The sequence below is a fragment of the Grus americana genome, chromosome 1, assembly GCF_028858705.1.
Source record: "Grus americana isolate bGruAme1 chromosome 1, bGruAme1.mat, whole genome shotgun sequence".
Classification (NCBI taxonomy): Eukaryota; Metazoa; Chordata; class Aves; order Gruiformes; family Gruidae; genus Grus; species Grus americana.
The window spans coordinates 80,503,961-80,524,182 of NC_072852.1; the positions used below are offsets into that span (position 1 = coordinate 80,503,961).

Here is a 20,222-nt window from a genome sequence, read left to right on the forward strand (position 1 = left end):
ACCATCAATGCCAGGGCAAAGCACAGAGCCATTATATGTATTAACATGTTCCCCAGCTCAGCAAAATCAAGAGCTAAGCAGTGCAGCCAAACAAACTCCGTAACCTGCACGGCAGCTTGCCACTTAATAGCTACTATAGCTATAGAACGTTTAATACAAAACTGTTGTCTCATGCCCCACATTGGATGCCAAAAAGGACTGTGGTGGGTTGACCCTGGCTGGACACCAGGTGCCCACCAAGCCACTCCATCACTCCCCTCCTCAGCAGGATGGGGAGGAGGGGGAGAAAAATAAGATGGAAAAAAACCCTTGTGGGTCAGGATAAAGGCAGTTTAATAAAGCAAAAGTAAAGGTCACACGTGGAAGCAAAGGAAAACAAAAGAGTTATTCTCCACTTCCCGTCAGCAGGTGACGTTTGGCCACTTCCCAGGAAGCAGGGCTTCAGTACGCATAGTGGTTGCTCTGGAAGACAAATGTCATAAATAACGAATGCCCCCCCTTCCTCCTCCTTTCTGTTAGCTTTTATTGCTGAGCAGACATCATTTGGTATGGAATATCCCTGTGGTCAGTTGGGGTCAGCTGTCTTGGCTGTGTCCCCTCCCAAGGTCTTGCCCACCCCCAGCCTACTGGGGTGTGTGTGTGTGTGTGGGAAATGTTGTAGAGACAGCCTCAGTGCTGTGCCAGCTCTGCTCAGCAGCAGCCACAACACCGGTGTGTTACCAACACCTTGCTGGCTGCTGATACACAGCACAGCACTGTGAGGGCTGCTGTGGGGAAAATGAACTCCATCTCAGCCAGACCCAATACTCTCATTTACTTCTTTCCTGTCTTTTCCTCTTTTTTTCCGTTCCCTATTTATCTTTCCTCGCAGAATCTTGAAAACTGTGCAACTCCCCACCAGTGGAAGGCCTCCAGCTCTGGAGAAGGGCATAACAGCCCAATAGCAATGTTGTCAAACAGTTTGGGGCTGGGGTTGAGGAGAATTATGTTGTCCAGCAGGAAGAAGTCTATACAGAAGCAAACCAAACACAGATACCCAGCCTGGGACTCAGCCCGGACAGTACCTTCAGACTCATGACCCTATGCTTTTTTCTTTTTTTCTTTTTTTTTCAATAAAATTGCCAGGAAATGTTTTGTTACCACATGTGGTCAAGGCAAGAATAGCTTGCACCCGGGCAGGGAAACTTTGGGCAGTTCAGCATCTGCCCGGCACCACGCCGTGGCAGCGCTGGCAGAGTGCACAGTACCACCTATTGCTTAATGGGATGCTCTCTGAAATGGCTTCGGCAGCCTGTCCTTGGAGGCCTCCTGTCCACGCTCTGATCCATCCCAACACGGCTTAACTTCTGACAGCATCACAGCGCAGGGACGCATATGCCTGCAGGCAAATCATCACACCAGAGGCTGCAACATGACAGTGTCGAGAATTAACCTAACCACCAAGCCTACTTTGGGTGCAGCTCTCTGTCATCTTGCGGCTCCCAGAATTAATGAACTTAGCAGTGCAACACGATGGGCACATAAGCAGGATCATTCATACCCACCTCACATCTGCAACGAGACGGATCAAAGCAACACGCTGTGCCGAGGTGCTTGTGCCCATCTGCCAGCCTACCTGCGACAGGCAGCATGGAGACTGGCAGCACAACAGCGTAAAGGGACCGAGTGTGAACCAGGAGACCGAGGCTATAGCAAAATGGAAGACAGCACATTAACAATGCAGCGCTGATCTTCCCTAGCAGCCTTTGCCGCTGATTTATAGAGCCAGCACGATTCATTTATCCAGGCTACCTTCATTTTATTGTTATTAATTGTTACGAGTTTTTTTGGCAGGGTTGGGGAAGCTTGTCTGATTAAATATAGCTTTGGGGACGGCAGCTGGCAGAGTCACAATGAGAGAAGGATCCAACTCCAGATCTTTTTACAAAGAACGTGTTCTTAGCAAGTAATTGGGTGCAATCAAGTGCAGAGATAAATAGCAGCACTTCCCAAGGTGTAGCTCAAGGCCCTGATCCTGCCAGTCGCTGTTTGCTGGCAAACGTTCAGAAAAGCCAAAGACCTGCTCAAGTCTCTGCAGACTTTCTGGCAGGACCAGTGCCCAACTGCTTTACAAGGCTGGAGAGATGAGGATTTTCTACACAGACCAGGACGCCTTAGCAGGGTGGGCTTTTGGATGTACAAAATACATCGCAACGGTATGAAAAACATGCAGCGTTAAAGGCTGAGAATCTGGTTCCAGAATGCACGTGCATCTTCACTCTTTGTGACTGATGCACGTGTGTTTCTGCAGGGCCCTCATCCGCAAGCTCCAAGCAGCTTCCACAGCTTTCTCACTTTGCATCCTGCATTCAACCGACTCCACAACCAAAAAGGAAAATTAGCAGCAAGAAAGAACCGACACTCTAACTGAACAGCAAGTGTACTGAGAGCTGGAACCACATTTTTCTCTTTTACTCCTTTTTGATGTCCACTGACCTTTTTACTGCAGATCCTTACTCCCCATTTCCAGTTCACACCAGTACACATCAGACCTCCATCTGAACACAGATCTGAGCTTGTCTCTAGGTCACAGATATTTTGATTTCCTCTGCCTGATCTACCAGCGTGATGTTGCAAAGATGGCTCTCCAGCAGTTTGAGCGAGCCGGTGCTTAAGCTATAGGAGGGCTGTGCTAGCAGGTTTTGGCTAGTGGAGTCCTTGCTGTGGGACTGAGCAATCCAGCCTTCCAGCATCCAAGTGCTCACCCCCTCATCCAGCTTCACTTCCAGCCAAGCCAGAAAGCAGCAGGACTTCTGGAGAGCTGCCCTCATCGGTAGCCTTTGAACTTCTCACGGAGGTCTCTGCTGCCGCCACTGCCCACCGGCACTCTGAAGCGTTCACTTCTTGTGGCTCTTGGGCACATGAAAATCGTCTTATGCAGTCACACAGATCAGGAGGGCTGGCCTACCTTTAATATTTTGCTTTCTAATGTATTTCTGTGCTCACTTCCAGGAAAGTTTTGGCAATCTATGAAGCTTGCTCTTTGGAAAACATCTCACGCTGTGTCATTAGGTGAAAATGGCCTCAGGAAGAGCAGAAAAACCAAAGCATTTGCCCACATATCCTATTTGCAGGAGCAAAGTGCCTCACCGCTTCAGTCTTTCTTTTTTTTCTTTTTTTTTTTTTTTTTTTTTTTTAACCCCAGTACGTATGATGAAAGCATCTGAAACTGTTAGGATTTATATAGGCCGATTTGGCAGCCCTTCCAGATTTAGCTGGACTGTGACATACAATTTAACTTCGGAGCTTGCTTGCTTTCTTCCTGAATATGCACTCTGTAATCGGACGAAGTTTTAGCAGCTCAGACAGAAAGCACGGCTGCTGCGGTTAGCCTGGGCTGACAACAGGCAGGTGCTCGTTGCTGTAAACCAATGCAGCTACACTGAAATCAATAAACCACAACAATTTATACTTGCTGAAGTTCCGGCCCCGCATTTTGACGAATTATTTTATATATATATATATATATATTATTTTTTTTACTGTTTTCTTTTCTTCCTTTGTCGCTTTAGCACATTTGCTCGCGATCGCTTCGACCAAACACAGCACATCATGCCAGGGGCAGGCTGTGCCCTGAGTCAGAGCAGAGAGTGCCACCTACTGAAACCTGAATTTTCCATGACCGGTTCCTCTTCCCCTCACCCATCACCCCCTTCACATCCCTCCCCCTCCCCAGCTTCCTCCAGGGCCTGGGATACACTTCCAAAAGACACAAGAGAGCAGGAAAGAGGATTTAAGTTGTTTATAAGGCCATCACCCCTATTTTAACAGGCAAAACCTCAGGGAGAGGGGAAGAAAGGGATTTGTTTTCCAGGTTTTCAGTCTGCCTTAAGCAGAAAGGTACACAAAAGAGAGAAAAAAGTCCCGGCTCGAAAAACATTTCCTTTTAAATGGCATGATATGCCTTTAAGGGGAAGGTAGCAGGCAATGATCCATCTTCACCACATACAGACTTGCCTTGTTCTTCCATTTCTGGCTGAGTGATAAAACGTTAAATGTCATTTCCTGTATCAGTGGTTAACCACTAGATGCTGGATCAGAGATTTACCAGAAGTGCAATATTCAAAAGTGGACCTGCTGCTTTCAATAACCCTTCCTTGCACCCTGTGGGAACCATTTAACCTTTGAGAGAGAGGGGGGAAAAAAACTTAAACAAAAATACCCTGGATTTGGGTAGGGAGATAAGCCTTGAGCTTTGTGCCAATGGCTCATGCCTTGTACAGGCAGTTGGAGGGATACATCCTTCCCCGGCCCCAGTCTGGCACAACACTGAGGCTTGTGAGAAAGTGATGCAACTACGTGGGTTGTTCCTGAGCCCTCGGTTCTATCATCAGCAACTGGAGTTCAGGCACCGGGGGACGCGGCTGTTTGTTTTGCACTGATTTTCTTCTACTAAAAGCTAGTGTATTTAGCAAATGGACTGACACTGGAATCCAAAACATGTACTCCCTACCAGCCCTTACTTCACATTTATTTTACACTGCAGAGGCAAGCAGTTTATCTGCCCAAGCTGTATTTATTTTATTACCATCATCACAGTCAGTTACGGGGTTGGGGAGATTAAAAATCACTTTGGGAAGAGCAGCTGGGAGAGTGAGGAGCAGATAAGGAAATTTCAGTTGAGGCTACATTTCCAAAGGATGAATTTTGAACATGTGGTTGTGCAATTGCCTGTGCAAACAGAGAGTTATTTTCCTAATTACATAATATTTGTAAAGCACTCGGAACATAAAATGGCTAAGCACACATCAAGAAATACTATTTAGAGAAAGTTGTGGCCAAATAGGGGTGATGAGCATCTAGAAATAATGGAAGCAGGTCCTTTGGGCATATACCCGATGTCTAAACTGCCTATGCATGGCGCTCAGCTGCAGCAACATCCCTCGCTTTACCCTCTGGCCTCTGTATCATCTCAGTATCCCTGCTCTGAAAGAGCTCAAACAGCTCAGTTGGAGAATGCCCTTTTTCAGGGTGGGGAATGGCTCTGCCTTTGCTGCATGCATGTACCTTGCATGACAGAGCCCTTGTCCCTGAAGGCAGCCTGCAGGCAGTATTGCAAGTCAAATAATAAATAGCAATAACCTCAGAGTTGAGGTACCTCACTCCTTTCTTCCTCAGCCAACAGGAAACCCCCACATCTCTTCTGTCATTACTATTTACTCATTTGCACTGCAGTAGCACCCAGCTGACTCAGTCGTGAACTTGAACCCAGCCACTCTAGGTGCTGTGCAGAACACTCCGCGGCCGCATAGTCCCTCCCTCACAGAGCTGATGCTTTCAGACATGAAAGGGAAACGCTTCCAGCATCCTTGGCCAGGCACACCTTGACCACTGGTACCCGCGCCCTACACATACTTTAGTTCCCAAAGCACATGCACAAGGAAGCAATAGGAATTGTACAGTTCGGATCCTGAGCTTTCCAGGCAAACAAGGGCAGAGAACAGTATTTGCACAGCACAGCTCAAGTTGCTTTTGAGCAGCATCCACCAGTCGCTGAGCAGTGATAAAGCAGCGCTGACTCCAGAGAGGCTTTCCGTACTGTTCAGGGAAAAACTGGGATGGTGGAAGATCCAAGAAGATTCCCTCAGAAGGTGATGTGTTTTTTTTTTTTCTTCACTGCAAAAGTCACAGGAAATCTCCAGATTACTCATCCTTTCCCAGGAACCCTGGCTGGAAAAAAATCAAGGGGCCTCACTATTTTCCTACAAACACACACACACATGCACACACACACAAAGGAGCCCTGCAAAGACCTTAACACCAGCTGTGCTTGCCCTTGCCAGAACTTCCTGAATCCACCCCCGTTTACCCTAGCTTGCCAAGCAATGCAAATATTTGAGAGGCCACCTCGTTTCCGCAGCGTCTGATGTAAAAATCCGCATCGAATCCAAGCGGTAAAGGCTGTGACTCATAGCTACTCAGCAGCCAGAAGTCCTGTCAGGCAGGCCAAGCTTTTATATAGCAGGAGGTCACTGGAACACACTCTGGCTCACCTCTCTCATCGATCAAAAGAGTGAAACCACTTAGAAACATCTCCTGCTTGCCTTCCCTTTTTAAAGTCAAATGCTAAGAAGCTGCTTCCTAGTAGGCAGAGAATAGGATGACACAGATACGTTATCTTGGGGAAAGAAAATGAAGTTTTGTCTCAGCAACTGCTGAAAGTTACAGCACAAATGAGTTCTGCCATGTAACCCGGAGACTGCAGCCAAGAGAAACTTGAGTCAGAAGACCTGATTTCAGTTTCTGCCTCCGCTACTGCCCCGCTGTTTGATCTTGGGTTAGTCACTTAACCGCCCCTGGAAAAGAAGTCTTCCTCTGATGACTACTGCTTGGGAACAGCTTGGACATTGGCAAGAACGTGAAAGAGCCAGGTGACATCTGCAGCTGAGTCCCAGACTGGGGAGAAAATAACAGCATGTTGCTGCAAGGTCTGGATGGAAGGAGTGAGGGGTAGAAACTGGTGCTTTGATAGCTATCAAGGAGTTAAAAAAGAATTAACAAAATGGGGACATCTCTCCCATGCACACACATACATTGGGAACGTAGAGCTTCTGGGCTTCCAGTGTGCTGCACAAGCAAGACATGTCTCATCACAGACCCCTCAGGATGTGACTTGCCTTTCATGCTTCGAGGGTCAAACCTTTGACCACATCAGCAATCCCACACATTCAGGAACCATGAATCAGGGCTTCAGAAGTTGGGAGTCTGACTTCAACTTCCCAAAGTTTCCAAAGCGTGCCCTTGCATACTTTTTCTTTTTTATATGAGCACCCAGATTGTTTTCCGTATTTAATTGACTCCAGAAGCTGGAACTAATGATCTGTTTGTCAGGGCATATAATACTCAGGAGAGTATGGCCCCCTTCAGTCTTAATATTTGAAAAGCTTTTTCTCCTGCTCTCTATTTCTGTAATGGACCACACCTACTGCACAGAGGAAATAGTTCCTGACTAACTAAAGACTAAGAAAAGACATAATCTATTGAGATTTTTTTCTTCTTCTTTTAGGTCTTTTTACTTTTAGGATGTTACTGGTTTTAAGTCACTTCATGGCAGACTGAGGACACACAAATCCATTAAACCATGTCAAATCAAATGTCTCAATTTTAAGAACATATTAAAATGCATTTAGCCTTGACCAGGAGTGGCAAATTTAGCCCTACATTTTCATACATAAGCTTTCAAGGTGGTTTCTCCACCCTTCAAAAGCACACCTTGCGTACTTGCACACAGCTCCAGGCTTAAGCTTCAAGCTTGACTTCCCCCTCTGCACATCCAAATGAACTACACAGATGTATCTCACTGAGTGGATGTGCTGAAACTGCTTCAAAGTGGTCCTGCAGCAGCTCAGCTGAGTTCTCAGCAGCCCTTCTCCATGCCAATCTTTCCCCATCTCCCCTCACATCCGCAGGGAAGGATTGCATTGCCATTTGAAGGTGTACAGAGGCTGAGGCCAAGGAACCTAAGAGAAACACAAGGTGAGGCTGCCACACCCCTGTGGCTATCACAAGTAAATATCCCTTCAGGTTGGTTTTAAATAGCGAATAAAGGAAAGCAAACCTTCCTTGTCTGGAGGCTGCTTCCACAGGTAGCGTCATAACAACCCCACCAAGGAAGAGCAGGGAAAATGCGACAACATCATGTTCATTCACGAAGGCTTACCCTGCTGCGAGGCCCCAAGCTGAGCTACAGTGCTCTTCTCTCCAGCAAAAAGGGGCAGTAGTAAGCAGCCCAGTGCATGTCTCCTCCTTTATACACTCCTACAGTTATGTACACTGCTACAGCACGTAAACTTTAGGTGTATACTGTTTGGGTGGTCAAGGCTCCAACATGTGACAAAAATCTCAAAGGCAAAACATTGACTTAAAACACCCCTGTCCATGTCTGCAGGAAGTCTAAAGCGTAGCTGTGGTCACCCCTGGAATGGAAATTAATTTCTTGATCAATGGTTTCTGATGTAAATAGCTTTTAGCATTAAAAGATGACAGGTTTGGCTGTCTTGCAGTTATTAAATTACAGGACTGAAATGAGTGATATCTCCCTGAATGAGGTACAGTTGAGTTATGCTTGACAAGCACATTAAGAAACTTTTGAACTTGCCGAAGGAAAGTAAAGATAGAGTTACGGGGGAAAATGCAGAGCTAGGTATTTCTTAAGAAAAACTTCTTGCAGAAGAGACTCAAAATTAAGACCTTATACTTTCAGAGATTCTGAGCATTTTCATTTCCCATGATACTCTCTATAAAGGGCAACATCAGTGGTAGTTTTTCTTTTAAATCCAGGTTTTTCTTCCTTGCTGCAGACCATGCTTTGCAGCAAGTCTGTTCTTACCACTGTGCATGTATCTGTTCAAATAGTAGTTTGTAGAGCAATGTAGGCTGTGATCTAAACAGACAAAAATATGCTGAAATGTAAACTAACATATTTGGTAGGGATGTAACACAAAAGAGTTACAGAGGTTATTATAGTTTTGTAGATATGGACACAATGGAGAAGCAGCTCCTTCCATGGTATTGCAAACTCTTAGGGCTCACACATTATGAATTGGCTCCAAAAGCTAAGAGACGAAAATAATTCCCATAATATTTCTTTTTTTATCTGCCTTCTACAGTTTACATTTTCAAGACTTTCTCTTTAAGCACAAGAGTTATGAGTTTACATTAAAAATATAGTGGAAGTTTAATCACGTGATTCCAGGAACAAGGGTTTAATGGGGAAAAAAACCTACATATTTTCCGTATCTAACTCATACCAGATAACCACCAGTACTTTAAAAGTAGCGTTCCTTGCAAGTAAAACCTGGGATAATCTAGAGGTAGAAGGCAGCAGTGCACTGCAGGAGATGGGCAGGTTGTTGGGCAGAGACAAAAAGGAGGTACATTAGGCAAAACTGGCAGTGTTTGGGAAAAGGAGGTGCACTGGGCAAAACTGGCAGGGGCTGTGGGGGTGCCCTCTGTGGAAGGAGGGCACAACTGCCCTGGGCCAGTCATAGTTGCATCCCATGGCTTTGAAACAGGTGGGACCAGCCCACAGTGAGCCAAAACTCCAACCAAAGGAGCACATGGCGCCTCCACTCAGCCATACTTAAGCGTGGAGAGCAGCCATTAGGAAAGGAGTTGAGTGAGGAGACGTTTTTGAAGACGGGTGGAGACATGCAGAGGAAACATGGAGAAGACATGTGAGGAGGTATGTGAAGAGCAGCATTAGGAGGGTGTGGGGGGAGACAGTGTTGGGGGCATGACTGAAGATGCACTCTTCAAGAAGGCAACCCACACTGCAGCAGGGACAGCCCTGAGGGACTGCAGCCCGTGAAGGTCCCACACCAGGGCAGCAACACTGGGAAGCCATGAGGAACACCCACTAAGCAGCAAAGAGCAGCAGATAAAAACCACAAAGCACACAACCCCAACGTCCTCTGCCACCTATCACCTCACCGTATGGATTGGGAGGGACTGAGCGTAACCTGCAGTGAAAACAAGGGGAGCTGAGCCTCGAAAGGAGGGAGGAAAGGTGTTTGACAGAAGATGAGCCTGCGGAAGGAGGAGGAAAGGTGAATGTTGCCATCCTGTTGCTGAATGACAACAGGGGAGGCCTTCTTTTTTCTGTACTTTAAAAAAACTCATATAGCACATGATGTATCATAGCTTATGACAAGAACTGCAAAACTGTTTCATCCTGCTTCCTGCCCCAAGCTGGTGCAAAACACAATCATTTAGTACTCCTTGCTAGGTCTAGTCCTCTAAATTTGGTAAGGCCAAGCAGCTATTCCCTTATAAGGTTAATTTTGCAACTACCCACTTCTTGTGATGCCTCCCTGCCTTCCAGCTGTTTTATTTTCCCCAAACTTTCCTTACTTCTTTCCAGCAAATAGGGTAAAGTCTCCCAAGTAGCATTGCCTCTTTAAATTTGTCACTCATTCCCTCATAGACCTGAAATTATAAACAGCTGTCTTCAAAAACACAACTGCTTCTAGAGTAACCAACGTTAAGGACGCCTGGAGAGGGTTATGACTTCAGCTTCCATACAGGGAGAGAGACAGGGGCGCCGGAAACAAAGATCCTGTTTCAGCGCAGATTATCCCAGCATGAACAATAGAGGGACATATGGGATGTACAGCCAATTCCTTATAAAGAAAATGCCTCTCGGTTTATTCAGGAGGCTCCAGAAAACCAAAAGAAAAAAACCAGCAAAGCAGGTCCCCCTCTTGTGCCCCCAGGTTCCTGGCCATGTGATGGAAAGAAAAGCTATGCAAAGCCACCTATGCAGATGCCCACGGAGCTTGCCAAGGAGCAGATGCCTTGGGCAGTGAATTAGCTTCTACGGCTTGGCCTCTGGGGCTGTATGACTGCCATCTGAAAATGCTGAGATGAGGGGAGAGGGTCACTGGCATCCTGCACTAGTCTGAGTAGCACCTGGCCACTATCAGCTGTTTTGCTAAGAAATGTTATTGCATTAACCCATCTGGTGCTCAGGAGTCAAGATTTTCCAGACTTATGCTAAAGCAAGAGAAAAGTATAAAGGTTATTTTTGTTAGAAAAAATTAGCTCTAAATAAAAGCCAAAGCTATTTCTCTGCAAACTTTCAGGAACATCCTGTGGAGAAATGCAACTGCTAAATGAGAAACGTGATTGACTGTTAGTGTGAATACTTTCAAGGTTTAAGTTTTGCTTAACTGTTTAAATAAGTGTATTAATTTGGACTTGGATTTTTCCTACCAGTGCACTCACGACTCTGGCCAAGCTATACTCAATATTTCCCATCTGTCAATATCCATGTATCCTCAGTATTCCTATTCACAAAACCAGTGCCCGTTCTGGTACTCCTGTCTGCCCAAGGAGAGCTCTTTCCTAAGTCAGGCAGCCACAACTGCCATATTATAAATTTGAAAACAGAGGATCCCAACTTACAAGTGACTGTAACAAAATCTCAGCAACAAACATTACCTGGATTAAAAAACAAAGTCTATTCAAAGCTTTCACTCCTTAAAAACTCTTTGTTGTGGTTTAACCCCAGTCAGTAACTAAGCACCACGCAGCCACTCACTCACCCATCCTGCCCCAAGGGGATGGGGAGGAGAATGGAAAAAAACTCATGGGTTGAGATAAAGACAGTTTAATAGGATGACAGGAAGAAAATAACAACAATATATATATAAATATATATATATATAAAACAAGTGATGCACAAATGCAATTGCTTGCCAAATATGAAGAAAACCCTCGATGCCCAGTCTGTTTCTGAGCAGCGATTCCACCTCCCAGCTAGCTTCTTCAGTTCTATCCGGAGCATGAAGTTCTATGGCAGGGAACATCCCTTTGGCCAGTCTGGGTCAGCTGTCCTGCCTGTGCTCTCCCAGCTTCTGGTGCACCTGGCAGGGTGTGAGAAGCTGAAAAGTCCTTGACTTAGTGTAGACACTACAACTGCCCAGCAACAACTAAAAACATCAGTGTGTTATCAACATTATTCTCATGTTAAATTCGGAACACAGCACTATACAGGCTACTAGAAAGAGAATTAACTCTATCTCAGCTGAAACCAGGACAGTACTCACCCCTTATTCCATACCATCTATGTCATGCCCAGGTCCTATACTTCCCAATACATTCCAATTAATCACCATCACTTCTCCTGTCTTTTGGTATGTACACACAGATATCATTCCCTTAGTCTATGGGCCATCCCTCTAAAATGTCCATTGAGTTCACTTAGTCCATCATTTTGGGCTCCGTCATAAGAGTCTCTCAGGGCAGAAGAGATGGTGAGTGGTGTGGGATTGTTGCAATGCTGTATCTGCACCTCATATCCGATATATCTGGTGTGGTCCATGCTTACGGTCTGCGGGTTGAACATGTCAATCTCAAAACTACTGGCTGCTTGTTGCTGAAGCCAATTCTAGTTCCATCATTGTTGCACTTTGCTCGGTTTCATCAAAGTTCATTTTTCATTAGTCTGGGTGATTCTTACTGTAATACCATTGATACAGTATATAGCAATTGTAGTAGTGATGATGTACAATGGCAGAGTTATTTAGCAATTAACACTATACAATTTAATTTATTGGCTATTCTCACCCAAAATTGGATCCCCTTGAGGTACACATTGGACTGCCCCATCCTTCCGCATCACCCACCAAGTGCACCCAGGTCCTTGAGCAAAAGCAGTCCCACAGATGGGTTTGCCTTTGCCTGAAGTAGGGCTAACCCAGACTGTCTTCCCTAACGTATTCTTCATGTGCACTATGGGACTTTATCCCCTTCTACAGTATGCAAAAGTTTTGACTGGGCAGGGCCAGCTCGATTGGCAGACACCCTAGTGTTAACTAACCAGGTGGCCTTTGCTAAATGTGCTTCCCAATGTTTGAAGATCCCACCACCCATTGCTCTCAGTGTAGTCTTTAGTAGTCCATTGTATTGTTCAATTTTCCCAGAGGCTGGTGCACTCAATGCCATGCTCTTTGGCCCAGGTGTCTATAAGGGTTGTTTTGGAAATAGTCCTGTTGTCTGACTCAATTCTTTCTGGGGTGCCATGTCACCACAGGACTTGCTTTTCAAGGCCCAGGATAGTGTACCAGGTGGTGGCATGGGGTATGGGATGTGTTTCCAGCCATCCAGTTGTTGCTTCCACCATTTTAAGTACCTAGCACTTGCCTTGGTGGGTTTGTGGAAGCGTGATATAATCAATCTGCCAGGCCTCCCCATATTTGTATTTCAGCCATCATCCTCCATACCACAGAGCCTTTAACAGCTTGGTTCGCTTGACTGCAGCACGTTTCACATTCATGGACAAGTTACGCGACAGTGTCCATGGTTAAGTCCATCCCTTGATCACGAGCCCATCTAAATGTTGCATCCCCTCCTTGATGGCCTGAGGTGTTATGGGCCCACCAAGTTATAAATAACTCACCCGTATGTTGCCAGTCCAGATCCACCTAAACCACTTCAATCTGAGCAGCCTGATCTACCTGGTGGTTGTTTTGATGTTCCTCAGTGCCCTGACTACTCAGAAGCCTCAGTAGCTTCTCTAGCCAGGCAGCAATATCTTGCCACAGTGGGGCAGCCCAGATGGGTTTGCCTCTGCGCTGCCAGTTGCTCTGCTTCCATTGCTGTAACCGCCCCACAGCATTGGCCACCATCCATGAGGCAGTACAGAGGTCGAGCATCGGCCACTTTTCTCTTTCAGCAATGTCTAGAGCCAGCTGGATGGCTTTCACTTCTGCAAACTGGCTCCATTCACCTTCTCCTTCAGTAGCTTCTGTGACTTGTTGTGAAGGACTCCATACAGCAGCCTTCCACCTCCAATGCTTTCCCATAATGCGACAGGACCCACCAGTGAACAGGGCATATGGTTTCTCATTTTCTGACAGTTTATTATACAGTGGGGCCTCTTCAGCACGTGTCACCTCCTCTGCTGGCGATATTCTGAAATCTTTGCCTTCTGGCCAGTCCATGATCACTTCCAAAGTTCCTGGGCGATTGGGGTTTCCGCTGTGTGATCAGTGCAACCCACTTACTCCATGTAGCATCAGTTACACAACGTGTAGAAGGGACCCTCCCTTTGAATATCCAGCCCAGCACTGCCAGTCGGGGTGCCAGGAGGAGCTGTGCTTCAGTGCCAACCACCTCCGAAGCAGCTCAAACCCCTTCATATGCTGCCAATCTCTCTTTTTCAGTTGGAGTGTGGCGGGCCTCGGATCCTCTGTATGCCCAGCTCCAAAACCCCCGGGGTCGGGCTCAAGTCTCCCCTGGTGCTTTCTGCCAGAGACTCCAGGTAGGGCCGTTCTTCCCGGCTGCGGTGTAGGGCACGTTTCTTACATCTGGTCCTGCCTGGACTGGCCCAAGGGCTACTGCATGAAATATTCCCTGTTTGATTTGTTCAAAGGCTTGTCGGTGCTCAGGGCCCCATTTGAAATCTTTCCTCCTCCGCATCACTTCATAAAGAGGGCTTGCGATCATATTGCAATTTGGGATATGCATTCTCCAGAAAGCCACAATGCCTAAGAAAGCTTGTTTCCTCTTTGTTAGTTGCTGGACACATAGCTGCTATTTTGTTGGTCACATCCATTGGGATCTGATGACACCCATCTTGCCATTTTATTCCTAAAGACTGGATCTCCTGTGCAGGTCCCTTGACCTTACTTTGTTTTATGGCAAAACCAGCTTTCAGAAGAATCTGGACTATTTTCTTCCCTTTCTCAGAAACTTCTTCTGCTGTGTTGCCCCATACAACGATGTCATCTATGTATTGCAGGCGTTCTGGAGCTTCACTCTGTTCCAGTGCAGTCTGGATCAGTCCATGGGAAATGGTGGGGCTGTGTTCCCACCCCTGGGGCAGTCGATTCCAGGTGTACTGGACACCCCTCCAAGTGAAAGCAAACTGTGGCCTGCACTCTGCTGTCAAAGGGACTGAGAAAAACGCATTCACGATATCAACTGTGGCATACCACTTGTCTATCTTTGACTCCAGTTTGTATTGAAGTTCTAGAGTGTCTGGCACAGCAGCACTCACGGGTGCCGTGACTTCATTCAGGCCACAATAGTCTACTGTTGGCCTCCACTCTCCATTATACTTCTGCACCGGCCATATGGGGCTGTCAAAGGGCAAGCGGGTTCTGCTGATCACTCCCTGGCTCTCCAGCTGACAAATCAGCTTATGGTTGCGAATCAGGGAGTCTTGGTTGGTGCAGTATTGCCCCCAGTGCATCGCTGTGGTAGTGACTGGCACCTGTTGTTCCTTGCCCCTCAGCAACCCCATAACAGAAGGGTCCTCCGAGAGACCAGGAATGGTAGACAGCTGTTTAATTTCCTCCATCTCTAAGGCAGCTATGCCAAAACCCCACCAGTACCCTTTTGGGTCCTTGAAATACCCTCTCCAGAGGTAGTCTATGCCCAGGATGCACAGAGCCTCTGGGCCAGTCACAATGGGGTGCTTTTGCCATTCGTTCCCAGTTAGGCTTACTTTAGCTTCCAGTACAGCTACCTGTTGGAATCCCCCCATCACTCCAGAAATACAGATGGGTTCTGCCCCTTTATAGCTCGATGGCATTAGGGTACACTGTGTGCTGGTGTCCACTAGAGCCATATACGCCTGTGGGTCTGACATGCCAGGCCATCGGATCCACACAGTCCAATAAACCCGTTTGTCCCTTTCCTCCACCTGGCTGGAGGCAGGGCCCCTCTAGTCCTTGTCATCGTATTTGTTACTGACAAATGGGTTTGTGTGGTGCATGTGGGTTTGAATCCCATCCTTGTTACTCACTTCTTGTAAATATGAATCAGAAGCTCCTTCCATAAGATCAGAAATAAGATCAGTCCTCCTACTCTGTCTGTGGAACTGCCCACTAGAGACTGAAGCAGCAATTTTCCTGGAAGAATCCCCTTTTGTGATTGTTTTTCCTTGAAACTCACATACCTGTGCCTCTAGGGTCGAGGTAGGTTTGCCATCTCATTTCCTCATGTCCTCTCTGTGGTTACGCAGGTAAAACCACAGGATACCTCATGGTGTGTACCCTCTATATCCTCTCTCTTGAGCAGAGGAACGCTTACTCCTAATAGCTGAGGTACTGGTCCATACAAGCAGGGAATTGGACATATCCTCTTTGTGCTGCTGGACCTCCCAGGACAGTTTCTCAAACAGGTTTTTGGATTTTTCAAACAGTCTTTCCATGGCTGAGACATAGGCCCATAGGGAGGAAGTGAGATTTTCTTCATATTGCCAGAGTTGGCCAGTCATGTCATTCACCATTGATGCCTCTTCGTCTTTCCAGGCCAGCACTGCCAATGATTTGGCATACAGCAGTGGCGCGCTCTGTGCAAACCTCCACCACATGGGTCAGGTACATCGGACTTCATCTGGATCTGTGGGTAACTGAACATTGTCCAGGTCGTAGTAAACCATCTCCTGCACAGCTAATTCCCTTGGGTACTGGATACATCCCTCCATGGTAGTCCACTTGCCTGGATGACATACATCATCTTCTCTGAAGGGATACCTTTCCGTCACTCCTGACAAGAGTTGGCTCTAGAGGCTGAGCGCTTGTGTCCTTTTTCCAAACGCATTGTCAATGCCCCCTTCCCTAGACAGGGATCTCAGCTTCTTGGCTTCCCTACCCTCTAATTCCAGGCTACTGGCCCAGTTATTCTGGCATTGGAGCAGCCAGGTGCTAAGGTGCCTTCCCAATTGATGACTGAAATCTTTTTGCATATCTCGCAGCTCACTCAGGGATAGAGATCAGGTGGTTATCTCTGGTGCTGTCTCTTCCTCCTGTTCTTGTGATGGCCCTGCTTCATTATCCTTTACTGAACAAGTTGACTTTTGTGTCCTTTTCTTCTTGTGTATAGGGGAGACCGATACTGGTATGGGTCAGTTCTCTGTTTCAGCTGCAGTGCTTATTGCCAGGCTTTGAGTAGCCACAGTGCGTGTCACCGGGGTTGGAATAGCCGCAGTGCCTATTGCTGGGTTTTGAGTAACCGCGGTGCTTGTCATGGGGTTGAAGTAACTGCAGTGCCTGTCACAGGGGTTGGAGTAGCTGCAGTACCTGTTGCAGGGGTTGATCTCTGGGTAGTGTTCTTAAATAGCTCTTTAACCCTCAGGAAGACCTGAACCATATTCAGGAGACTTAGCAATAGAAGCGTGCTGGGCTGAACATCCTAAGGATATTCAACATTCTCAAGAGCTACTGTAATCAGCCTGGAGAAGAAAGGGAAGGTGAAAGAAGGTGTCTCCCCCACATATTGGCTCTCCAAGGAGAAAAAGTTAAAAGTGTAATTATTAATAGCTTCCAACAGATGGCTCCCAAAGTGCAAAGATTAAGCCATTGCTGTCGCTCCGTCTCCACTGAATACAGATACCAAACTGGTCTGACTGTCAATGATTTTATCATAACATAAGCCAACAGTAGAGCAAACAGCACAGCAATAACCTTAATCCAACACCTAGAGGTGACAAACCACACATAAAGACTGATAACCAGTCTATATGGCAAGTAAGGTGTTACATAACACAAATCTGAGAACAACTGTGAGAACAACTAAAACAACAGTATGACCAGTGATGATTAAACTAATGCAATAAATGGGTATAATAAATTTGTTTTAACATGCTCTGGTCAGATCTGTTGTTATCTCAACCCTTTGTGCCCCATGTTGGGCGCCAGAAAGGACTGTCGTGGTTTAGCCCCAGCCAGTAACTAAGCACCACGAGGTCGCTCGCTCACCTCTCCCCCCACAAGGGGATGGGGAGGAGAATGGAAAAAATCCAAAACTCGTGGGTTGAGATAAAGACAGTTTAATAGGATAACAAAGGAAGAGAATAACAACAACAACAATAACAATATATATATAAAACAAGTGATGCACAAATGCAACTGCTTACCACATATGAAGAAAACCCTCGATGCCCAGTCTGTTTCTGAGCTTCTTCAGCTCTGTCCGGAGCATGATGTTCAATGGTAGTGAATATCCCTTTGGCCAGTCTGGGTCAGCTGTCCTGCCTGTGCTCTCCCAGCTTCTTGTGCACCTGGCAGGGTGTGAGAAGCTGAAAAGTCCTTGACTTAGTGTAGACACTACAACTGCCCAGCAACAACTAAAAACATCAGTGTGTTATCAACATTATTCTCATGTTAAATTCGGAACACAGCACTATACAGGCTACTAGAAAGAGAATTAACTCTATCTCAGCTGAAACCAGGACACTATTTATATTTTCACTCATGAGATAGAGCATTTAAGCTTCTGCAAAAGGTATTCCCTACATGTGAACCACTGGCTGGTAGATAGATCTTTAGCAAACTATTTTTCTGAAACAAATGGGCGTGCATTTGTTTTGCATGCAGGAAAGATAGGCAGGCAGATGAACACACATGCTCCCCCCACCTTTTTCACTCATTCATTTAATAATTTTAGAGAATCTTGGAAATCATAAGTTTATAATGGAAACAGAAGTCAACTAAATTCTGAACTGTGATTTTGTGGGACTTGGGATGCAGGTTTCATTAAAGTATCTACCACAATGCAACTATCTCATGATAAAGATGTCTCCAGCCTCAGATGAAACTTAGCACTCTCTGCAGAAGTGCTGGTTTCCTTATGTTTAGACAGGCCATACAGTGCATTGCAGAGAAAAGAAACATTTGTTTTCATCTTATAATCTAGTGACAAAGCAAGAACAAAAGCAACATCTTCACAAGAATCAACAGGGCACCTTTCCCCTCTATCTCTTTAAGGTCCATCTGTATATTGCCACAGGAAGGAGGGAGGGGAAAGGGAAGTGGAAAAGAATTCTCCATTTAATGGTGCAGCACTAGAAAAACAATCCAGAAATAGAATGGCAATATATTTAAAAACTGACATGTTTTGGGGTTTTGGTTTGGGGTATTTCCCTTCCCTTCCCTTCCCTTCCCTTCCCTTCCCTTCCCTTCCCTTCCCGTAAAAAGAGTTGTGAGTATGTATTTCAAGGAAAAAACACTTTGTGAATGTGTGTTCTTATCACCACTACCAGCTCCTCCATTTCTAGCTCACGGGGTAAGTCCAGGAATATCTAGATGTGGAAAATTACGTCCCAACAACTTTCATGTCAGGAACCCTCGGGGTACCTTTTGACACACAACTTTCCAGTAGCAGTTTTAGCTGATGTGGACACTGTGTTCCCTCCTTGCCCATGCTGTTTGTTCCTGTACCCAGGCCAAGTCCTCTGTTTTGCTTAGTCAAGTGTTTGGAGCAGGGAATTGATCCCAATGAAAACGAGCATCCCTTCCTTTTTTTTTTTCCCCGGCTCTCAGCTGGATCTGATCACTGATTACACTCCAGTGCACAATCACACACAACGGGTAGTGTCAGCAAGTGAGGAGTGGGCTGCTCCTCTTGGTGGCAGTGACACCAGTTGGACTGATGGTGAAACTGGAGCATAGGCAGACACCACTACTCAGAGTATAAGAAAAAACAGTGTTTATCACTCATCTCATGCTGCTGGACATCCCACTCCAGGCGAACACCCATCAGGTTCTATATGGCAGAGGAAACTGCATCACATAAACACTTCAGAACAAGATTAAACTGTTTTGAAATAGGCTGATGTAGGACACTTCACGTCCCTGTGTTGGCACACCATGAGCCTGTGGCTAAGATGAGGGAAGACTGCACATCGAAGTGGGCTGTGAAGGAACAGCACAAACCCCTCTGGGCGTGCTCTTCCACACAGCTTCTCTGCTCCACCATCATACAAGGAAGGTCTTTTACCTTTTGGTGACTGATCAACTGCTCCAGCTTGGTAGAAACTGCCTGGAGGGGAGGCAATGAGGAAGGCAGAATTTGATCCTGGGAAACCTGCAGTGTGAGGCTTTAATCTAAAATCGGTAACAAAACAGCAAAGCACAAGGCCTGAACAGGCAGCAGGTAATGGCAGCCACCACCACGGTGTGTGAGCGCAGGAGCAGAGGGGCTGGAAAAGAATACTGCGGGTATGTGCACATGTAAAACGAGGTGAAATTTTCTTTCCAATTAAAAAAAATATCACAAAACAAAAAGCAGTTGTTCTCCCCTTTCTCTCCCCTCTCCCAATAGCAATGGCATCAAAGGCAAAGTCTATCTTTCTAAAGCAGACCCACCATACAGACAGTTTCTCCCACAAATTCTCCACCGGTTTTGAACCAATGTGATCCAGTTCTCTGTGGATCTCCAGCTGAAAAGCAACAGCTTGCTTACACTCACAAATGACCAACACCCCCAGATCCTGCCTTCTCCCCAAAACAACCTTAAGACTTCAAGTGCCCCTTACCCGCACTTCAGCTTCTCCGAGCCAGCAGCAGGCTGCTAAGCCACAGCCTCCCCCCCGGGGAGGCCCTTGACTGGCCCCTCTCCCCGCCGTGCCGGGATAAGGAATCCTGCCCAAACCCCCGCGGCGGCCAGAGCCGCCCGGCGCAGGCCCCCGGTGCCGGCGGTGTCTCGGCGGGCCCCCCGGCGGTGTGGCGGCGGGCTGCCTCAGGGACTCGGCACCGGGACCCGCGGCCGAGCACGCCGGCATGGCGCCACCTGGCGCCGCGGGTGGGCCCGCCGCCGCCGGGGGGAGTGAGGGCCCCGAGGGGTGCCTCTCCCGAGTAAATTAAAATTTAAAACTTAATTAAAAAAAAAACACCCACAAAATTTAAAAATTACAAAAATCAATAAAATTTAAACAAATCCTTGGGATCCTA

General features: G+C 46.6%; 1 protein-coding gene across 3 annotated transcripts; it reads right to left on the bottom strand.

The window, feature by feature from the left end:
- Nucleotides 1–358: 358 nt before the first annotated feature.
- Nucleotides 359–19,974, bottom strand: LOC129201446 (uncharacterized). 3 transcript variants are annotated; one of them, XM_054812743.1, is made up of 4 exons: nucleotides 19,808–19,974; nucleotides 19,270–19,311; nucleotides 17,408–17,569; nucleotides 11,228–16,723 (listed from the first exon to the last, which is right to left on the bottom strand). In XM_054812743.1, exon 4 carries the CDS (start codon nucleotides 15,134–15,136, stop codon nucleotides 13,967–13,969), a length of 1,170 nt encoding a protein of 389 aa, XP_054668718.1. In that variant the 5' UTR covers nucleotides 15,137–16,723; nucleotides 17,408–17,569; nucleotides 19,270–19,311; nucleotides 19,808–19,974; the 3' UTR covers nucleotides 11,228–13,966. The 3 variants fall into 3 exon arrangements, 1 of the variants encoding a protein (XP_054668718.1); XR_008575412.1 differs by lacking the exons at nucleotides 11,228–16,723; nucleotides 19,270–19,311; nucleotides 19,808–19,974 and adding an exon at nucleotides 359–462 and having other exon boundaries at nucleotides 17,408–18,386; XR_008575413.1 differs by lacking the exons at nucleotides 11,228–16,723; nucleotides 19,270–19,311; nucleotides 19,808–19,974 and adding an exon at nucleotides 7,922–7,955 and having other exon boundaries at nucleotides 17,408–18,386.
- Between the last annotated feature and the right edge of the window lie 248 nt (nucleotides 19,975–20,222).